General features: G+C 43.4%; 1 protein-coding gene across 10 annotated transcripts in view; it reads left to right on the top strand.

The window, feature by feature from the left end:
• The window catches only part of tnk2b (tyrosine kinase, non-receptor, 2b), a 58,457-nt gene that overhangs the window by 19,046 nt on the left and 23,113 nt on the right, over positions 1 to 16,298 (top strand). For 2 of the 10 annotated variants that reach the window (XM_069164575.1, XM_069164577.1), the window contains exon 1: positions 2,990 to 4,840. The exons of 1 other annotated variant lie outside the window; for it this stretch is intronic. In XM_069164575.1, coding sequence (XP_069020676.1) covers positions 4,760 to 4,840 — 81 coding nt within the window. In that variant the 5' untranslated portion in view covers positions 2,990 to 4,759. Of the gene's footprint in view, positions 1 to 2,988; positions 4,841 to 10,896; positions 11,570 to 12,064; positions 13,426 to 16,298 lie in introns of those variants that run through there. 7 more of the 10 variants (XM_069164578.1, XM_069164576.1, XM_069164574.1 and 4 more) reach the window with 6 other exon arrangements.

The following is a 16,298-nucleotide window of genomic DNA, read 5'->3' as shown; positions in this document are numbered from 1 at the left end:
GAAGCCTTGAATTTAGGCTTTGGTAACGGACGAGCATTAGTTATTTGCTCTGGTCTCAAAAATGTATTTAAAATGTAAAAACTATTCAATGGATTAAAAGTATCATATCGTATCGTATGATACGAACGTATAAGTTTATGTCTGTAGTCCTTCAATCATCTAATGATTTCAGATGCGGAACCTTTTTTTTTACACTTTTTGTACAGTCTATCAAAGCCAATAATATATATGATAAGAAAAAGACAAAGAAAGTGTAATACTTTCCACAGAATCACACACATACAGAACACCATACCCAGCAGTGCTGCACTGTACAGTTACTACCCTGATTATATTTCCACCCTCCGAGCCGTGCATCAGTAGTAGACATCAGGGATTTGATCCAGCTCCTGTTGAAAAGCTTACTGCTGCCCCCAGAGCCTGCGCTCTACCCACCAACGGTCGTAAAGAGACAGGAGGGACCCCGCAGTCGCAGCGCTTTCAGTCTGTCAGGGCTTTAAACGGCCTCTTAGAGGCAGGTTTGAAAGAGGCTGCGATGTTTGTGCTGGGAGCGCTGCATCGTTCCACCCACACGGCCTGTCTGCTGTGCTTCTCCTTGCTCTCTATCATGGGGACGGAGAAGGCGTTTACATGTTTTAACAGGCTCAGCTTTAACTTCCCCTGACACACAAGACGGCTGACAAATGAAGCTACTCGGGTCAAAGGTGGAGGCCTCAGACTTTGTCTATTAAAAGGGGTTTTCCAGGTTTCTGGAGCAGAGTTTTTGAAATGTGGTCGGTAATGGTCTCGGGGAGATTCAAGATTTGTGTGTGTGTACTGTATTTAAATATGTATACATAGAGAGATTTTATGGGAGTTTATTCTTGCAACTCTCTGGCAAATAAAAAACATACCTATACTAAGTCACTAAGAGGCATCCTGGCTGAGCATTGTGTGATTATTATCCACATATTCAAAGAAAAGCATTTTGTTCTACCGCTATTTTTTCTTTTAACAGTTTTTTAATGACATGCTGTTCAGCTTTAACCTCACATCTAACCTTGCCACACAGTCTATAATGGAGTGTGTTAAGTTCTTGTACATTTCACATTTGATACAATAGACTGATTTAGACTATGTGCTGGAATTTCCAAAAAACACCTTCACCAAGGTAGTATCTCTAACAGAACAATGCTGTGTTGTTTAACACTGTGTTGTAGTGTTGTTGTCCATGTCTCTACATGTCTCTACATGTCTCATGAACTGAGGGAGTGTAAAATGTTTAGCAGCAGTGTTTGTGGAAATATATTAGGGCTGCACGATTCTGAATCAAATGAGATGTATGATTTTTTTTGTTTGTTAGAATTGAGATCACTATTCTCTCACGTTTTTCACGATAAATGTTTTTTTCATTAATTAATCTGATACAGAAGACAGTTAAAAGTACGGTGCCTAATATAGGACATTAGATGTTCTAGTCAAATATTGACAGTAATATAAATTTTGAGATTAATCAAGGAAGCCTTGGAAATTGTAGTATCAATAAAATGCTACGGAGTCTAATAACACACTGGTGACTTCAATAACTACAGACTTCAGATCATTTATCATTACAGATGAACCCCTTACAGAACACATTTGATGACATGGGTTTTTGCACGTTTCTGTAAGGGACCTGACAGAGAAGATTGCATCGTATTTAAACAACAGGCAAATAATAACAAAAACTACAATGTCTGGTAGTTTTCCCTGCAGCTGCGAGCAGTCCTGCGAGGTGCATGTAATTGTCAGCGGGCGGGCAGAACTCAGCATGATATCTGTCATAATACCTACATATCAACCTTGGACAACAGAAAGGGAACGCTCTGTTTTAGGCTTAATCAATCACTGAACTTAAAAACAATCAGCTCCAGTCTCTTGTCTCTTATTTAAATTTTGGACCACTATTTTTCTGACCGTTGTCTTTTTGTCGGTGTCTCTCACGTTGGATTTTCTTTGCTGCCGGTATCGTTGTAACTTAATAATGAGATCACATAGAGGCAGGTTTTGAGATTTTATTATGATTGTAATGTATATTGGTCAAATGCATTTATAATACGTTGAATTTCTGTTCTCATTGGCAGTGGGGTGCATCATGAACATGGTGGGCTGAGACAGCGCGAGTCAGTATTATATCATTTACAATGGAGATGGTGTTAAAGCGGTGCAATGGAGATATTTCCTGAGAAACTGCTGCTGCCTGACTGTCCATTCAGTTTCTATACATGAATACATGAATGGAAGAAAAGGAGATGATGGTGATTTGGGATTCAGCTGTAAGACAGGGCGGGTAACAATAAAACAGCACACCCCACAGAGAAGAAAACAAAGCCCTATCCATAAAGAGGGAGGAAAGAGGAGGGGTCAGCCTGTAACAGCTCGTTGGTACATGAATGACTTGTTTATGGCAGTGAGAATTTGATGGCCGTTGTTTGCAGTCCCCTTAAAACCTGCAGAAAATATGTGCTTAAAGATATACTAATATTATATCCATTGGTAAATGTGGACATGCTGGGCTCTGTGTAGCTGTGTATTATATTTGCATTCATGCAAAATGTATCTGGTGCATGTGTGAGACTACAAGCTCTCTCAATAGCGCCGGCCGGCCTCCAGAGGAGCAGATTCAGCGACAGAGCAGTGGAGAGGTGAAGGAAAGAGAGCTCAACACGAATGTTGTTCAGTGGGCTGCGAATAACTGGCCTGAGGACATCGACGGGGCTGGAACGAGCTCGGAGAGAGAGGGAGGGGAAAGAGGGAGCAGGAGGCAGAAATGAGATGAGAGGAGGGAAAAACAAATGAGGGCAAGTGTTGCGGATCGGGGAGAGGAAAGGATTAGGAGTGACATGCACTGTGTGTGTGTGTGTGTGTGTGTGTGGGGGGGGGGGGGGGGGGTGCATGACTCAACACACTGTCATTTATATCTGATAAAGATTTGCTCAGTGGCATCAGTGGTGCCAGTCACACTTTAACTTGGGAAAGACCAGGAGGGAGACACACACACACACACACACACACACACACACACACACACACACACACACACACACACACACACACACACTGTTCTTTTATTCTATTTTCCTCTCCATCCAGATGTCCACTCAGCAAGGATCCAGATGGCCTGGATACCCTCCCTATAGTGGAGAGGTGCTTTTGACACACACACACACACACACACACACACACACACACACACACACACACACACACACACACACACACACACACACACACACACACACACACACACATAAAGCAGCATGGCCATGTTTTTCTGCCTCTGAGGGAAGATTAACTCTCCTCATTAGGCTCACCCGCCTCTCGCTCTCGTTCCTCCTCTCCCTCCCTCCCCTTTGTCGGTCTGCCTCGTCCTCATTGGCTGTTTCTATCAGGACCGCTGCTGACTGGATCGCTGTGGCTACAGGACACGGGAGCGGGGAAGAGGTGGAATGGGGTTGATGTTGCCACGGTAATAGAGGAGGCGACTATTCACCAAATCGCCAAGCTGGGGCTGAAATGGAAAAAAAAAAAAACAAGCGGAGGGTTGCAGAAAGCGGGTTACAGGGTGAGAGGAGGGGGAAAAACAATAACAACAACAGCAAGGGATTAGGCATCGACCGAGCAACTGGCAAGTCCATTTAGGACAAAGCAGTATCAAAAATCCTCCTAGACTTCAGCCGTCAGCATCAGAGCTGAGCTGCTAGTCCGATTGGATGGCTGATCCAGGGGAAAAAAAAAAAAAATATATATATATATATATAGAAGCACACAAAGGAGGAATGAAATGAAACAGGTAAAAAAATGAAGAGCAGCTCCTGGATGTTAGCTGCTGTGATATTTCCCTCCTGTCGATGAGCGAGAAGAGGTAAACTGGCCGGGGTGATGCCTGGGGCAGAGGAATAGAAACAGAGAGAGAGAGAGGGAGAGGAGCATCGCTGGATGTGAAGAGCATGCGTCAGCAGTAAGGCAGGGTGAACAAGAGAGAGAGAGAGAGAGAGAGGGAGAGTGTGTGAGCGCGCAGGAGGGAGATTGAAGGTAGAGGTTGATGGGACGACACAAATAGAGCCTGCCGGATTTGTCACCTTCTGTGCCACACCTCGGCCACATCACCCTCCCTGATTGCAGCAGCTCAGAGGCAGGACTTCCCTCATCTCAGGGACAACAGCGATCATCAGTTTGGAATGATCAGCTTCACACCCCATCTTGGAAGCTACTGAGACACTAAAAGGGACAAACTGGATATTTCTCCTGAAGAGCAACAACCCCTGCCTGCACACAACAATGCAAGAACTGAGCCTGTGTTCATCCTGCGTGGAGAATTATTGTCTGCAGCTTCAGAGACCATAAAGACAATCATCTGTGTTTGGACAGACAGCTCTGTCACTGAACGCTGTTGCAACTGTTTAAAAAATGAGGAACTCATTGTCCGGCCATTTTCAACGAATGCTGACTCAACCTAAATGACGAAGACAATGAAGGTGATGCTGCCGGATGCGAAGGAGCGACAGCGTAGTTAGCTGAATGAAGACATATTGTGCCGAGATCATGCGAAACAATGCAACCCTGCTGTGTGAATGACATACTGTACTCGTCTTCCTTGATGACAGCGTGGACCTCGAAGCGAGCTGGCTGACTGACTGACTTCGTGCGTGGGTTGCTCACCGACTGGAGCGGCGGCTGTTCGAGGAATTTGAGGACACGTAGCCCTGGGCAGGCAACGGCCGGGCGTTGCATCCCTACGATGGGGGAGACGGCGGACTACCAGAGACTGCAGGAGACGGCAGAGTCCGACTACCAACGCCTGCCCAGCGATGACGAAGAGGTTAGACCTTGACAGCTCCCTCAATTATACAATAGTGGTGTTCCTCCTGCGAAGCTTTAGACAGATGACAGATAAACAGCGAGCAGCCATTTCAGCAGGTACTATGAATCCCGTCAAGGGAAAATTAAACAATGTGAGCTGATCTATGGCTTTGTTGTTGTGGCGTACAAGGTGGGTGTATCTCTCACTGTCCAGAAATTCATCCATGGAAATATGCATCAACTGTGGCAACAGCTTGAGCAGGTGTCGATGAATTAAGTGATGCACTTTTATTCTGAAGGAACATTTTCTTTATTCCTGTGAAAGGACGTTTTACTCCTCAGCCTGTGTCAGGGGTTTTCAAGATTTTTTTGGTGAGTTATTTCTGGTCAGTTTGCGTATTAATAGCGTGTGATGGATTCACGGCAACTCACCAATAGTATGGTAATTAACAGTAATATTTTCAGGATAAATGTAAACTTATCTGTATGTGTTGCTATGGTAATGACACACACGTAACTACGCTGGTCACGGGGCTTTCCAACAAACAAACAAAGTGCCAGCAAACAGATTATTTCGGTGTTGGTCCATTTACTGTTGTTGTCGTTGTCCTCCGTAGTGCCAAAATCTACTCTCTCTAGTACAGTAGCACTGCTAGTGGTAGCATAGTTTCCACTCACTTTGTCACTCTGAAAATGATGTCGTCATTGTTTGTTGCTAGTTACGTAAAATATCCACCAGAGCATCCAGACTGAAAAACATCCTTAGAAATCCGATTGGAATTGCACCTCCGAATGTGGTTTAGATCTATTTGCAAAAAAAAAAATATCGCACTCCATGGTTTTTTTTGTTTTTTTGCTCTCCAGACTTTAAAAAAAAAATCTATCCTGATATGACAAAAAACTGATTTGTTCTGGGACTCTGAACAAGGCCTTTGTCTTTTTTTTTCACAACAGTGTGAAAGTACATGGGTAAAATGACAGCTGGCTGAAGATCATTTAGCTGCTTTAGTTTTAGTCATATTGTGCGTTTTCGCTCATTGTCACACTGTCGTGGTTCACTGGAACATTTTGAACATAACATGATCATTGTTAATAGTATCACCCGGGCTTTTCCTACCAGGACAAGTCGGCTGCGGAAAACGCCTGTCGGATCGTCTAAACAGAACTCCACTTCACAGATTTCCCCGAGTGCTCGTTCATCTGTCACACAGCACGAGCTCTTTTACACTTGCATATCACCGGCACCCTGCTCAGCTACCACATACCCATACACACCACACACACACACCACACACACACACACACACACACACACACACACACACACACACACACACACACACACACACACACACACCACACACACAGCGATTCTCACCCACACACAAGGCCAGCGCCTGTGTGTGCTGAGTTATTGAATACAGAAGCATGAGGTCATTGATGAAGTGCTGCCGAATGAGCTTGGTGACAGGTGAAGTATGACATTTTATACCCTCCCACCTCTTCCGCAACCCCCTCCCCCCCTCCCACACACACACACACACACACCCTCCCCAAGCCATTTCACAATTATACATCAGTATTAATGTGTTGGCCACTTGGTTGCTGAATAAGATTTTATATTTCTGCAAGTGGTTTGAGGTCATTTAAAAACATTATCACAGACATTACATAGTTTGCCCATGAAGGGATCCGTATGAAGATTGTAAGTGCCTGATAGGTATTTATTTGTAAAAAATAAACTGGATCAAATCAAACTTTTAAAGCTCGAAAGGACGTGTTGGCCTTAAAATTTTAAAATATTGTTAAAAAACTATTAACCTGTGCGGAATAGGATTATTTGGAATTGTAAATTGTGGCCTCTGCACTGCGACTCACTCATTTTTGTTTGGACTGTTTCTGATTTAATTTGGACTAGTCCTCTAAATTGTAGTGTATTTTCTCTTTTCTAAAGCTGGTGAAATTATTCTGTGGTTGCTAGTTGTTAACATTTGACCACTTTAAATAATACCCAGCCCCACACTTCCCTCAGCCTGTACTGGGTCAGACAGCAGTTCTCGACTACCCTACAAAGGATAAGCGACTATAGAAAAACGATGATTAAATAAATGTGTACATCTGTGCAACTGTTTAAATGTCATGAGTGTTCTCTGTGTGTGTTGCGGGTCTGTGTGCTAGTTCGTCGGAGTTAAGCTGGGGGACACTGCAGCTGTCCTGGCTGCTGCAAGGGAGCTAAATCAGATCAGTCTCCTTCTACAGCTGCAGCTCTGTGCTGAACACAGCGGTTTGCTAGACTTTAACACACACACACACACACACACACACACACACACACACACACACACACACACACACACACACACACGACGACGACCCAGGCGCACTGCACATACACCCACCTCATCTTCATCAGGCTCAGAGCGAAAGAGACATAAGGATAGATGGACCAAGGCAGAAAGACAGAGAAAACTAAAATTCAAAGAAGTAAAACAGAGAGAGGTTAGACAGTAAATGAAGAGGATAAAGTCCCTTTAAATACTGTTTAAACCCTGCTTTATGTTGAGAGAAGCCATTTTATCCTTAAAACAGGTCTATTCTAGATATGCTTCCCTCCTATGGAGCTTGAGGGGATTAGCGGGTTAGCCTCGCGACTGTAGATCAGTCTCTGCCACTGTCTGAAAACGCTCAACTGGTATTGTCCAGCTGTATTACTGAGCATCTGTTGTGTATTTTACAAACTGTCGATGTGGGGATATGGAATATATTTTCCATTTATGCCATTTTAGTACAACTACATGCTGCTCTGTTGCTTCTCTGCACATCAATCACGATGCCTGACTGATATTTTTACTGGCACCCTCCTGTACCCTCTTAACCAGCTTTAAGGGATCAGAGAAGGGATTGCTGGGGGCGGCTGCATTTCCAGGGAAGAAGCGACGTTAGCAAGTGTTGTTTTGTGGGGGTTGTTTTGGTCTGCTGGCATTATGCATACTAGGCCAAGCTACCAAAACAGCCTTTGTTGACAAAAGGCCCGACGCATATGTTCCGTGTTGGCCTGGTTTGTATCCAGAGCTCTTTTTTTTTTTTTTATTCCCACAGTCGCTTCTCCTCCACGTCACGACGCCTCGCCTCACCTCATCTCACCTCCCCTGACTGTGAGTGATGAGGTGCTGTGGACGGTGAAGGGGATTTAAGGAAAAGCCAGACTTTGGCATATGGTTGCTATCTGTGAGATCAGGAGTGACACATCTCTCTGTCTGTGCATGCAGGCCTCCGTCACAGTCTGTGTGTGTGTCTTTGGAGTTATTCTACTTGCACAGTTGTAAGAGAGATTAATTATGCTTGTTCTACTACTCCTTCACTCTGCTCTGCCAGGTTTTTGGCACCCGGCACTAAACCCGCATCCAAAAGGTTGTCACCAAAAGGTTGCAACTTATTTTAGAAAATACGACTGGCGGCCACTAAGCTCGCTTAATTCCCAATGCCGTACATCAGTGTGAATCCAGCCGATGTGAGAGCTTGCCTCTGCATGCCTGCGTCTGTGTACAGTGAGCATCATATTACAGAATCAATTTTAATGTGTGTGGGCAGCATGCAGACATAATGTAGACCTCACATACAGCACTTTGTTCTTTATAATAATCTCATTAGCCAGCAAGCCACTAATTTGATGTCAATTCACGATAATACAATCCACACTGTCAGACATTTAACTCAGGCTTTACGGTATTCACATCCATTCATATTACAGTTGTACAACCAGGGAGTCACACTACGTCGCATGTGTGTGCACGAGAAGAAGACTACATTTATATTTGGATCTTTGTTTTTAGTCTCATATCTGGTTTTGATCACATATGCAATATGACACATGGATGGAAAAAAACCCAGTTTGATTTCTGGCTGTTTGAACGGTTTCTTCAGCAGATTTTACAGCTCACAGTGTGACAAAAGATTAATGTCAATACATTTTAGAATTTGTATTACCGAAGTCCAGCTTTCCCTTCATTTGAGTATGGAGTTAAATAATGTCATTTTTTTGTTTTAATTTGATTGACTAATTGCAGTCTAACTTTAGTTGATGATACACCTGCAGTCACTGCAGTGAATATATTGGAAAACTGCAGCCAGCATGTCCAAGTTTCTCAAGTTAGAATGACCCTTAGAGCCACAACTCCCACAATAATGGGAAATAAAGCAGGTTGAAAAAAAGCAGAATTAGTGTTGAGCTTCTCTGTGAATTCGGATAATAATAAGGCACAGAGACTAAGCGAGAAGATCTCAACTCATAAGTCATTATAAATGTAGTCAGGAAGACAAATTCAGCTGTGTTTGACTTGTAAAACTGACAAAGGGTCAGTAATAAATTGGTTATTGCCTGATACCTAAATATATAACCATTATGAATATGAATCAGTGATAATAGATGTTTCATTGGTCATCTGACAGCAATAGTCCATGAAGGATTTTAGGTTGAAAAATTAAGTAGCTACACTATAAATTGTGAGTTAATAAAAACTCACTCACTGGCCCCCATGGTAGTAAGATTTGGTGCCACCTAGTGGTACTACAGTATCACTGCATGTTAACGCTGACCATTAATCCTATTGCTGTACAGTCAGCAGTCTTAGTGACACATTCCTTCCACTGATTTACAGTAAACCTACCAAGCATCAGCTCAACTCACAGATTTGATGCTGTATAGTATGTATATAGGTCAACACTGAGTATACAATATACATGAAACACAGTACTGTCACACACCCAGCCTCTCATGTTCCTCGTCTCGTGTTCCTAAGCAAGCATTATTTTCCTGTTGGACATAATAGAAATAACTTTACTGTGACTGGGAATTATGCACATGATGGCAACTCATGAAACTTAGTGAATATGGTTGTCAGCAACATACTATAGATAGATCGATTTTCTGTGTTGCTTTTCCTCTTACATGTTAATCATTTAGATACACTATAGTTTTTTTTTTCTTTTTTCCCGACTGTTGACTTCCTGGAATCTGTTAAATCTGGTCTGTCTGACAGAGAAAGGGATTTGTTTACTTACCAACTGTATTTTCCTTATTGGTTCTGGATGAACATGTAGTGTCCATGGATTGCTCCAGCTGATGCAGTGATCAATTTTGTCACCTTACAGGGAGCACTTGACCAATTTCGATTCTTGGTTGTACTTCTTTTCCAACCAAAATGTGTCTGGGCCGCCTTAAATGAGGGTAAAAGAGATCATTAATTCAAGTTCATGTTCAAAACGACATTTGTATGAATAGATAAAAGAGATCAAATGTATGCGTGCTTATTTTCACTAATATTTGGAAATCCTAAGACCTTAGGACACATCTAAACGTTTTTAAATAACTGCTGCTTTATTTCTTAATGACTCAAATAAGTCAATAACTTATTGTGAATGGAGGCTCGCAGACAGAAACCAACACACCAACATGACTCGCAATCAAAGCCCACAGTACACAGCACCGCCTGCTCTTCGGAAACGTCTGCTGCCCTGGCTTTGATCAAAGTCAGACACTTTATGACAACAATTCCCATTTAGTTGTTTCTTCTCTCTTCCTTTCCCCCGTCTGCTCAGCTCCCTTCCTTCCTCTAGTAAACACAAAACTTCCTAATTAAAACTAGAGGAGTGGCAATGAATGAAAGAGAGAGAAAAAAAGAAGCAGTAAAAAAACTAAAAAGACAACAGGCAAATCAAATATTGGAGAGGTTGATGGATTAACCTGCACAGAACAACACGATGAAAGCGCAAAAACCTGTGAAATTGGAAAGCAGAACGCTCAATAGTGTCTGCCTGCAGAGTGAGACGGGGCTTGCTGCTACTGATGGTTTGAAAAGCAGCTGGTAAGGGTTTGTTTATAGTCAGCAGAGTGGAAGAGAGATAACATTTTTGGGGGATTACAGGCAGGAAATAAAAGGCAGCACCAAATAAAGAAGAAAATGCAACGGTTTGGCTGGACCCTCGGTGGGGGGGGGGGAGGGGGGGGGGGGTGAGAGAAGGAGGGAGGGAGGGAGGGCAGCAGAGTGAAAGAAAAGATTAATGAAGGAGTGAAGGGTAGGGAGGAGAAGGGTGATGGCAGGAGTTTATGCCACAGTGGTAAAAGGCAGAACAGACACAGAGAAGGAGTGAGGAGTGACTGCAGTCTGGTGGCCTGGGCAGGTTCAAGATAATTATTTTTAATTATTTTTAGCTGTAACTATTAGTCAACCACTGACAGACATCTGCTACCTTGTTTTGTACAATTGGCAGTCCATACGCTGTTTCCCATAGGCTGTGTGGATGGGTGGAGCGGTGTATAACAAATGTGCAGAGATTCATGCAGTTTAGAGACGGCGAGTGTCACCCAGGTTATTTCAATTTACAGATTTCCCTGGAAATGCATCACGTGCAGACTATCAGTAGACACTACACTTTACTATGTTTCCTATATATCTCACATGCAGGCGTATCTGTAGATGCTAGCTAGCCGGCTGCACACAGAAAAGTCCGGTCTCCACTCGGTTACTGCAGTGCACACAACTCGTACGTGGCCAAAACTAATTTGAAATTGTATTTATGTTTTTCACCTAATTTCTGTGCACTTCATTTCAGCTCAGTGTGAAAGTCTCTGCTGCGTTTCACTGTCGTTGAGGGTCGTGCCAGTGTCTTCTCTGCTCACCGCGTGTGTTGCATTATGGGCGGGGCTCTGCTCCCGTGACACACATGGAGCGGAACATAGGAGAGACAGGTGAAGTGAAGATAACGTTACTTCTGACAAATAGACGCGTTGTGTTAATTTACGTGCAATAAAAGACAACAAAATTCGGTTTTTAACTGACAGCTATCGACTCCAAATGTCCAACTTCTTGCAACTGCAGAACAGTCAGATACAGGAGGGGCAGAGAAAGGGGAGCTTGTCCAGTAGTATATCATGGATGGTATCATTATCTCAGACAGGTCAAAAAAGAAAGAAAAATACTTCAACAGCTGTTAATAAACAAATCAATCAGTCTACTGGTTCTAAATGAGTAGATTGTGCTTGAATTTGGCTTCTGGGGTTGTTAAGCAGATACTCTTTCAGAGTGCACTGGTTGTGAGTGATTTTAGCTCATGACAAAGCAAAGCATACCTAAAACCTAAAATGATTTTCTTCTTCAGGGAGAAAGGATCTTTTTGATAGGCGGAATATCTACACATAAATATTTCCATACATAATGAATTGATCAGTCTGTTGTCTTATGATTATACAAACTACTTGTTACAGTGTTTGCCAAACCAAAAAAAAAAACTTGAAAGTGAAATTTCTCAACCGCGCTGAGTGTTACAATAAGCTGGCTGAGAAATTAGGAAGAACTGAGGACAAGGGGAAGGAGTGCTAGTGTGGTGGTGGTGGTTGTGTGTGTGTGTGTGTGTGTGTGTGTGTGTGTGTGTGTGTGTGTGTGTGTGTGTGTGTGTGTGTATTTGAGGGGTTGCATCACAGGAAACAAGCTCCCCATCCTGCAGTTGAATGTGACCCTTTGGCCCTGGATCAAATGCTCCTCCGGGCTGAATACCATGAAGCCTCTGTCCTCTGCACCACGCACTGCTCTGCACTGCATGGACCATCTCAAGGCTCACTGGAGGGGAAGGGGCTATGGTGAGGAGTAGAGCTGCAGGAGGAGGTAGGAAAAAGGGGGTACATAGGAAAGACATTTTGGGGAAAATGTAAAGTAGGAAACAGTCAGGACCACGTCAGAGGAATCAACATACAAGCACAGGCTCTACCTGTATTATTGTCCCGAAACCACCCAAACACGCATCTCGTTGCACCCTGAAATGTGAAACCAGAGACAGACACCCTGGCTCTACTGCTGCCTGCCCAACTGCAGAGCCATTGAATCGGGGAGAAGTCGCTCCTATTTTTAGTCCCATGCTTGATGGAGGGATGGAAAAGCAAACAGACAGTAGCTGCATGGGCAAAGCTGTGAGGCAGACAGAGACAGACAGAGAGAGGAAGAGAGAGAGCGAGAGTGTGTGAGAGAGAGGAAGGGAGGAAGGAGGAGTGACTTATTTGTGAAGTTCTGCAAGTTTGGATGACTGGCTTGCTGCTGTCTGAGGAGGATACATGGCTGGACTGGGCAGAGGGCAGAGCTGGGAGGCTTTCTCTGCTCTAAACAGCAGCTCCTGATCACTCTACAGCCTTTTCCACATATTATGTGACAGCTTCAGTTCTCATGAGCACACTGAAGTGCTACATGAATGCCTCTTTGACTTACTGAAGGAGCTGAAGCTGGTAGAAGGGGCTTACAGGAGGGTTGCCCCGCCATGGAATGTTGTAGATTTGCGTGCAGGGTTGCAGGAAGTCTTTCTTCCCCCTCTCGGGTTCGGGGCTTCGGGTCTGGATCCAAAAAGTGTTTAGAGTTTCCTCCGAGACTTGGGACGTCAGAGCGGGAGTACCGAGGCTCTGGTAACGGTATAAAGGACGAGCGGCCACCTCCGGCCATTTAAGACGTTCACGCACATTATTTTGCACCTAAACTCATCCAGACGAAGGAATTCAGGATGCGACGCTTTGACAAGCTGAGAAAGACATTCCCTTTCCTGGCACACTTCCACGTATACCGAGTAAGTCTGTCTACTCTCTACGGTCCACTGAGGGATTTCATTTTTCTGTGAAAGAACACAGATAGTTGTAGTCAGGAGCATGTGGTTTAATCAGATGGTAGAATACATGAATCATGAATAATGGTATAGTGGAAGTCTGTCAGTGTGTGTGTGTGTGTGTGTGTGTGTGTGTGTGTGTGTGTGTGTGTGTGTGTGTGTGTGTGTGTGTGTGTACTCTCCAGCTGGACTGAGGCTGTCCTCTGGGAGGGTTGTTGTTATTACAGCAGGATGTTAGAACAGATCTAATACAGGACATGGTTTTGGCCAGGAGATGTGTGTGTGTGTGTGTCTGTGTGTGTGTGTGTGTGTGTGTGTGCGCGCGCGCGTGCGTGCGTGCGAGTCTCCACCACCATGAGGAATGAGTTCAGGCCAGAAGTATTTCTCAGTGGGGACATAATGTTGTTTCTCTGCATCTGAATTCCTACATCCCTCATTCTCTTCGCTGCGTCACACTTGTTTCTCTCACTTTGTTTTCACTTTCTGGCAGTAAATCTAAACTTTAAAAGTTCCGGGGAAAAATGGACGATACTTGTTCATTTTTTACTTTTACTTGCTTTTTAGAAATGTGGAGAAATAAAGCTATTTAGAGCCCTAATATCAGACATCTGACCTCAGTTGGATTCCTCAGAGTCCTGCCAGAAGTCACGCCTAATAGTCGAACCATAGCATTCCTCCTGTCAACCTCACATCTACACAATATGGATCTTTCTTTTCATCACATTGTAGGAGAAGCCAGGTGATACAAAAGTTTTACATATAAAAGAAGCATTTCCTAAAGATTTATAGGTGTTGCTTGGCTCTTTAACCACCTCCATAAATGGATGTATGATGACTTATTGTTATGCAGCACCTGTCTCAAATACTGCAACATGTTCTATATACCCTGTATTTAATTGGTTTATACATTAATTTTCAAGTTGACAGATAAATATAAATGTTTCATCACCTTAGTTTTGACCTTTCGTGCCTCAGATATGACACTGTCGTGGAAAGAGGACCAAGAGGAAGCTAACTTGCGTCTCTGGCACCGTCCAGAAAAATAACACTCATGTGTTGAGTGCCAGGGGAGGATCAGACCTGGAGCTGCATTGGATGGTGTATGTTCCATATAACTTATACAAAAAGGCTTTCTTTCATGGAAGCAAATGAAAAACACAGTTTATTTAAATGTTGTTGGGGAAAACTTTTTTTTGTAAAGTTGTAATAGTATGAACTGCAGCTCAGCCTATACATGCCACATGGTAGGAGAGCCTTTGGCACAGCTCAGCCTGTAGAGGAGCAGCCAGACAGACCGTTGGATCATCTTTCTCAGGGTAAGAGTCAGCCATGATGCAGCAAAATGCAAAATATTGAGATGGATTCAAATGACTGCAGCTGTAGTTCATCCTAAAGCCACAGGCACTCGCTTTAACCTCGATCAGTGCATCCAGGTTTTTACATCATATTACCTTACAGGTTATTTGGTTATTTATTTGGCTAGTAGTACTTTTTTACTTTTGCTTCCAACAAAACATCAAAGAATGCTCTCACTGCGTGAAGTTTGGCAAAAACAATTGGACAAAACCTCATGCTGACTCAGAGAACCAAAGCCGCACATTTGGACATCGCAAAAAAAAGAAGACGTCGGCTGACTCAGTTTTACAGCCATTGGAATGAATTTGTATCACGATTAAACATCTGGTGTAACCGTCGGCGAGCGAACCCTCCCAGTAGATTGACCTCACGTCTAGAACTCATGGAAAATAAGGTGCAGTGTTTTAAGACTTTAATTTTAGGTGTGTATTGTGTGTGAGAAAGCATTCTCATTCATTAGGCAATAGGATGTGACCTCTAACCAAGCACATTCTGAAGTTTAAATGACAGAGAGGAAGCTGTGACCCCTGTGACACTTTCCTCTGGACCTTTGTAACCTTGCCTCAGCCAGCACAGGAAGTTCCTCATTCACAGTCTAATTACGACTCAGCGGAGTGACCTTTATGGCCCCCAAGCGTCCACCCTGAAGGTTTCCCTGTCAATCTCTGCTGATGAGGAATGTTTGTCATGCTCTGTGTCGATTAGGTTGATTTACAGGTTCACTGGGAATAATGCTCGGAGCAGGTGTAGATGGATCTTCTTCACGGTTCTTTACTCTAAATTTAACCGAAGTAACCGCCCCATGAAGAAGCCCATCGGGGTTTTAATCGGTTTTCAGTGGTAGTTTCAGGAGGTTACATTAAGTGGACAGTGATGGATGACGTTTTAAGCCGAGGTTTGTGTTTTGACATTGAAGATTGATGGTCGGACTCTGGATTATATGGAGGCATGTAGTATATAAATTGTGGTCAGATTGTTTTGGAGCCTCGTCTCTGTCTTCACTGACACTTATGGACACCAGATGTACATATTGCATCTCATGTACATCTTTTTATGTTGCAGCACCGTGATATCTATAAACTGTCTACAGTAAGGCTACCAAAAATACAACTTTATATTTGTAGAAAGTATTTATTTGAGCTCTTATGATCTCATTTAAAAATTAAATTGTACCCTAAGTGGTTCGTTAACAACATAGTGCAATCAATGACTCTGGTTGATTTAAAGTAAAATCAATCTACTTCCCGAGCCATTTGACAAACAGCTCAAGCTATATTTGGCCTCTTGTCCTCCATGACATTGCTTTTTTGCTCATTTGGACTACCCAGTCTTCTGTGTGTGTGTGTTTTAAAGTTGGGTACATGGCTGTTTATGACTGCATGGATTCTGATGTGAATTTCAGTGTGCCGAAGCAGGTATTTCAGTGTGCTATAAACAATTAGTGGGCAGGAAACAATGGCTCTGAGCTCAGCTTCCTCTCT

The sequence above is a fragment of the Embiotoca jacksoni genome, unplaced genomic scaffold (assembly GCF_022577435.1).
Source record: "Embiotoca jacksoni isolate LCO1_2020_lvr unplaced genomic scaffold, fEmbJac1.0.p SCAF_31, whole genome shotgun sequence".
Classification (NCBI taxonomy): domain Eukaryota; kingdom Metazoa; phylum Chordata; class Actinopteri; family Embiotocidae; genus Embiotoca; species Embiotoca jacksoni.
Note: the sequence above shows the minus strand (reverse complement) of the source record. Positions and strands in the feature narration are given on the sequence as shown.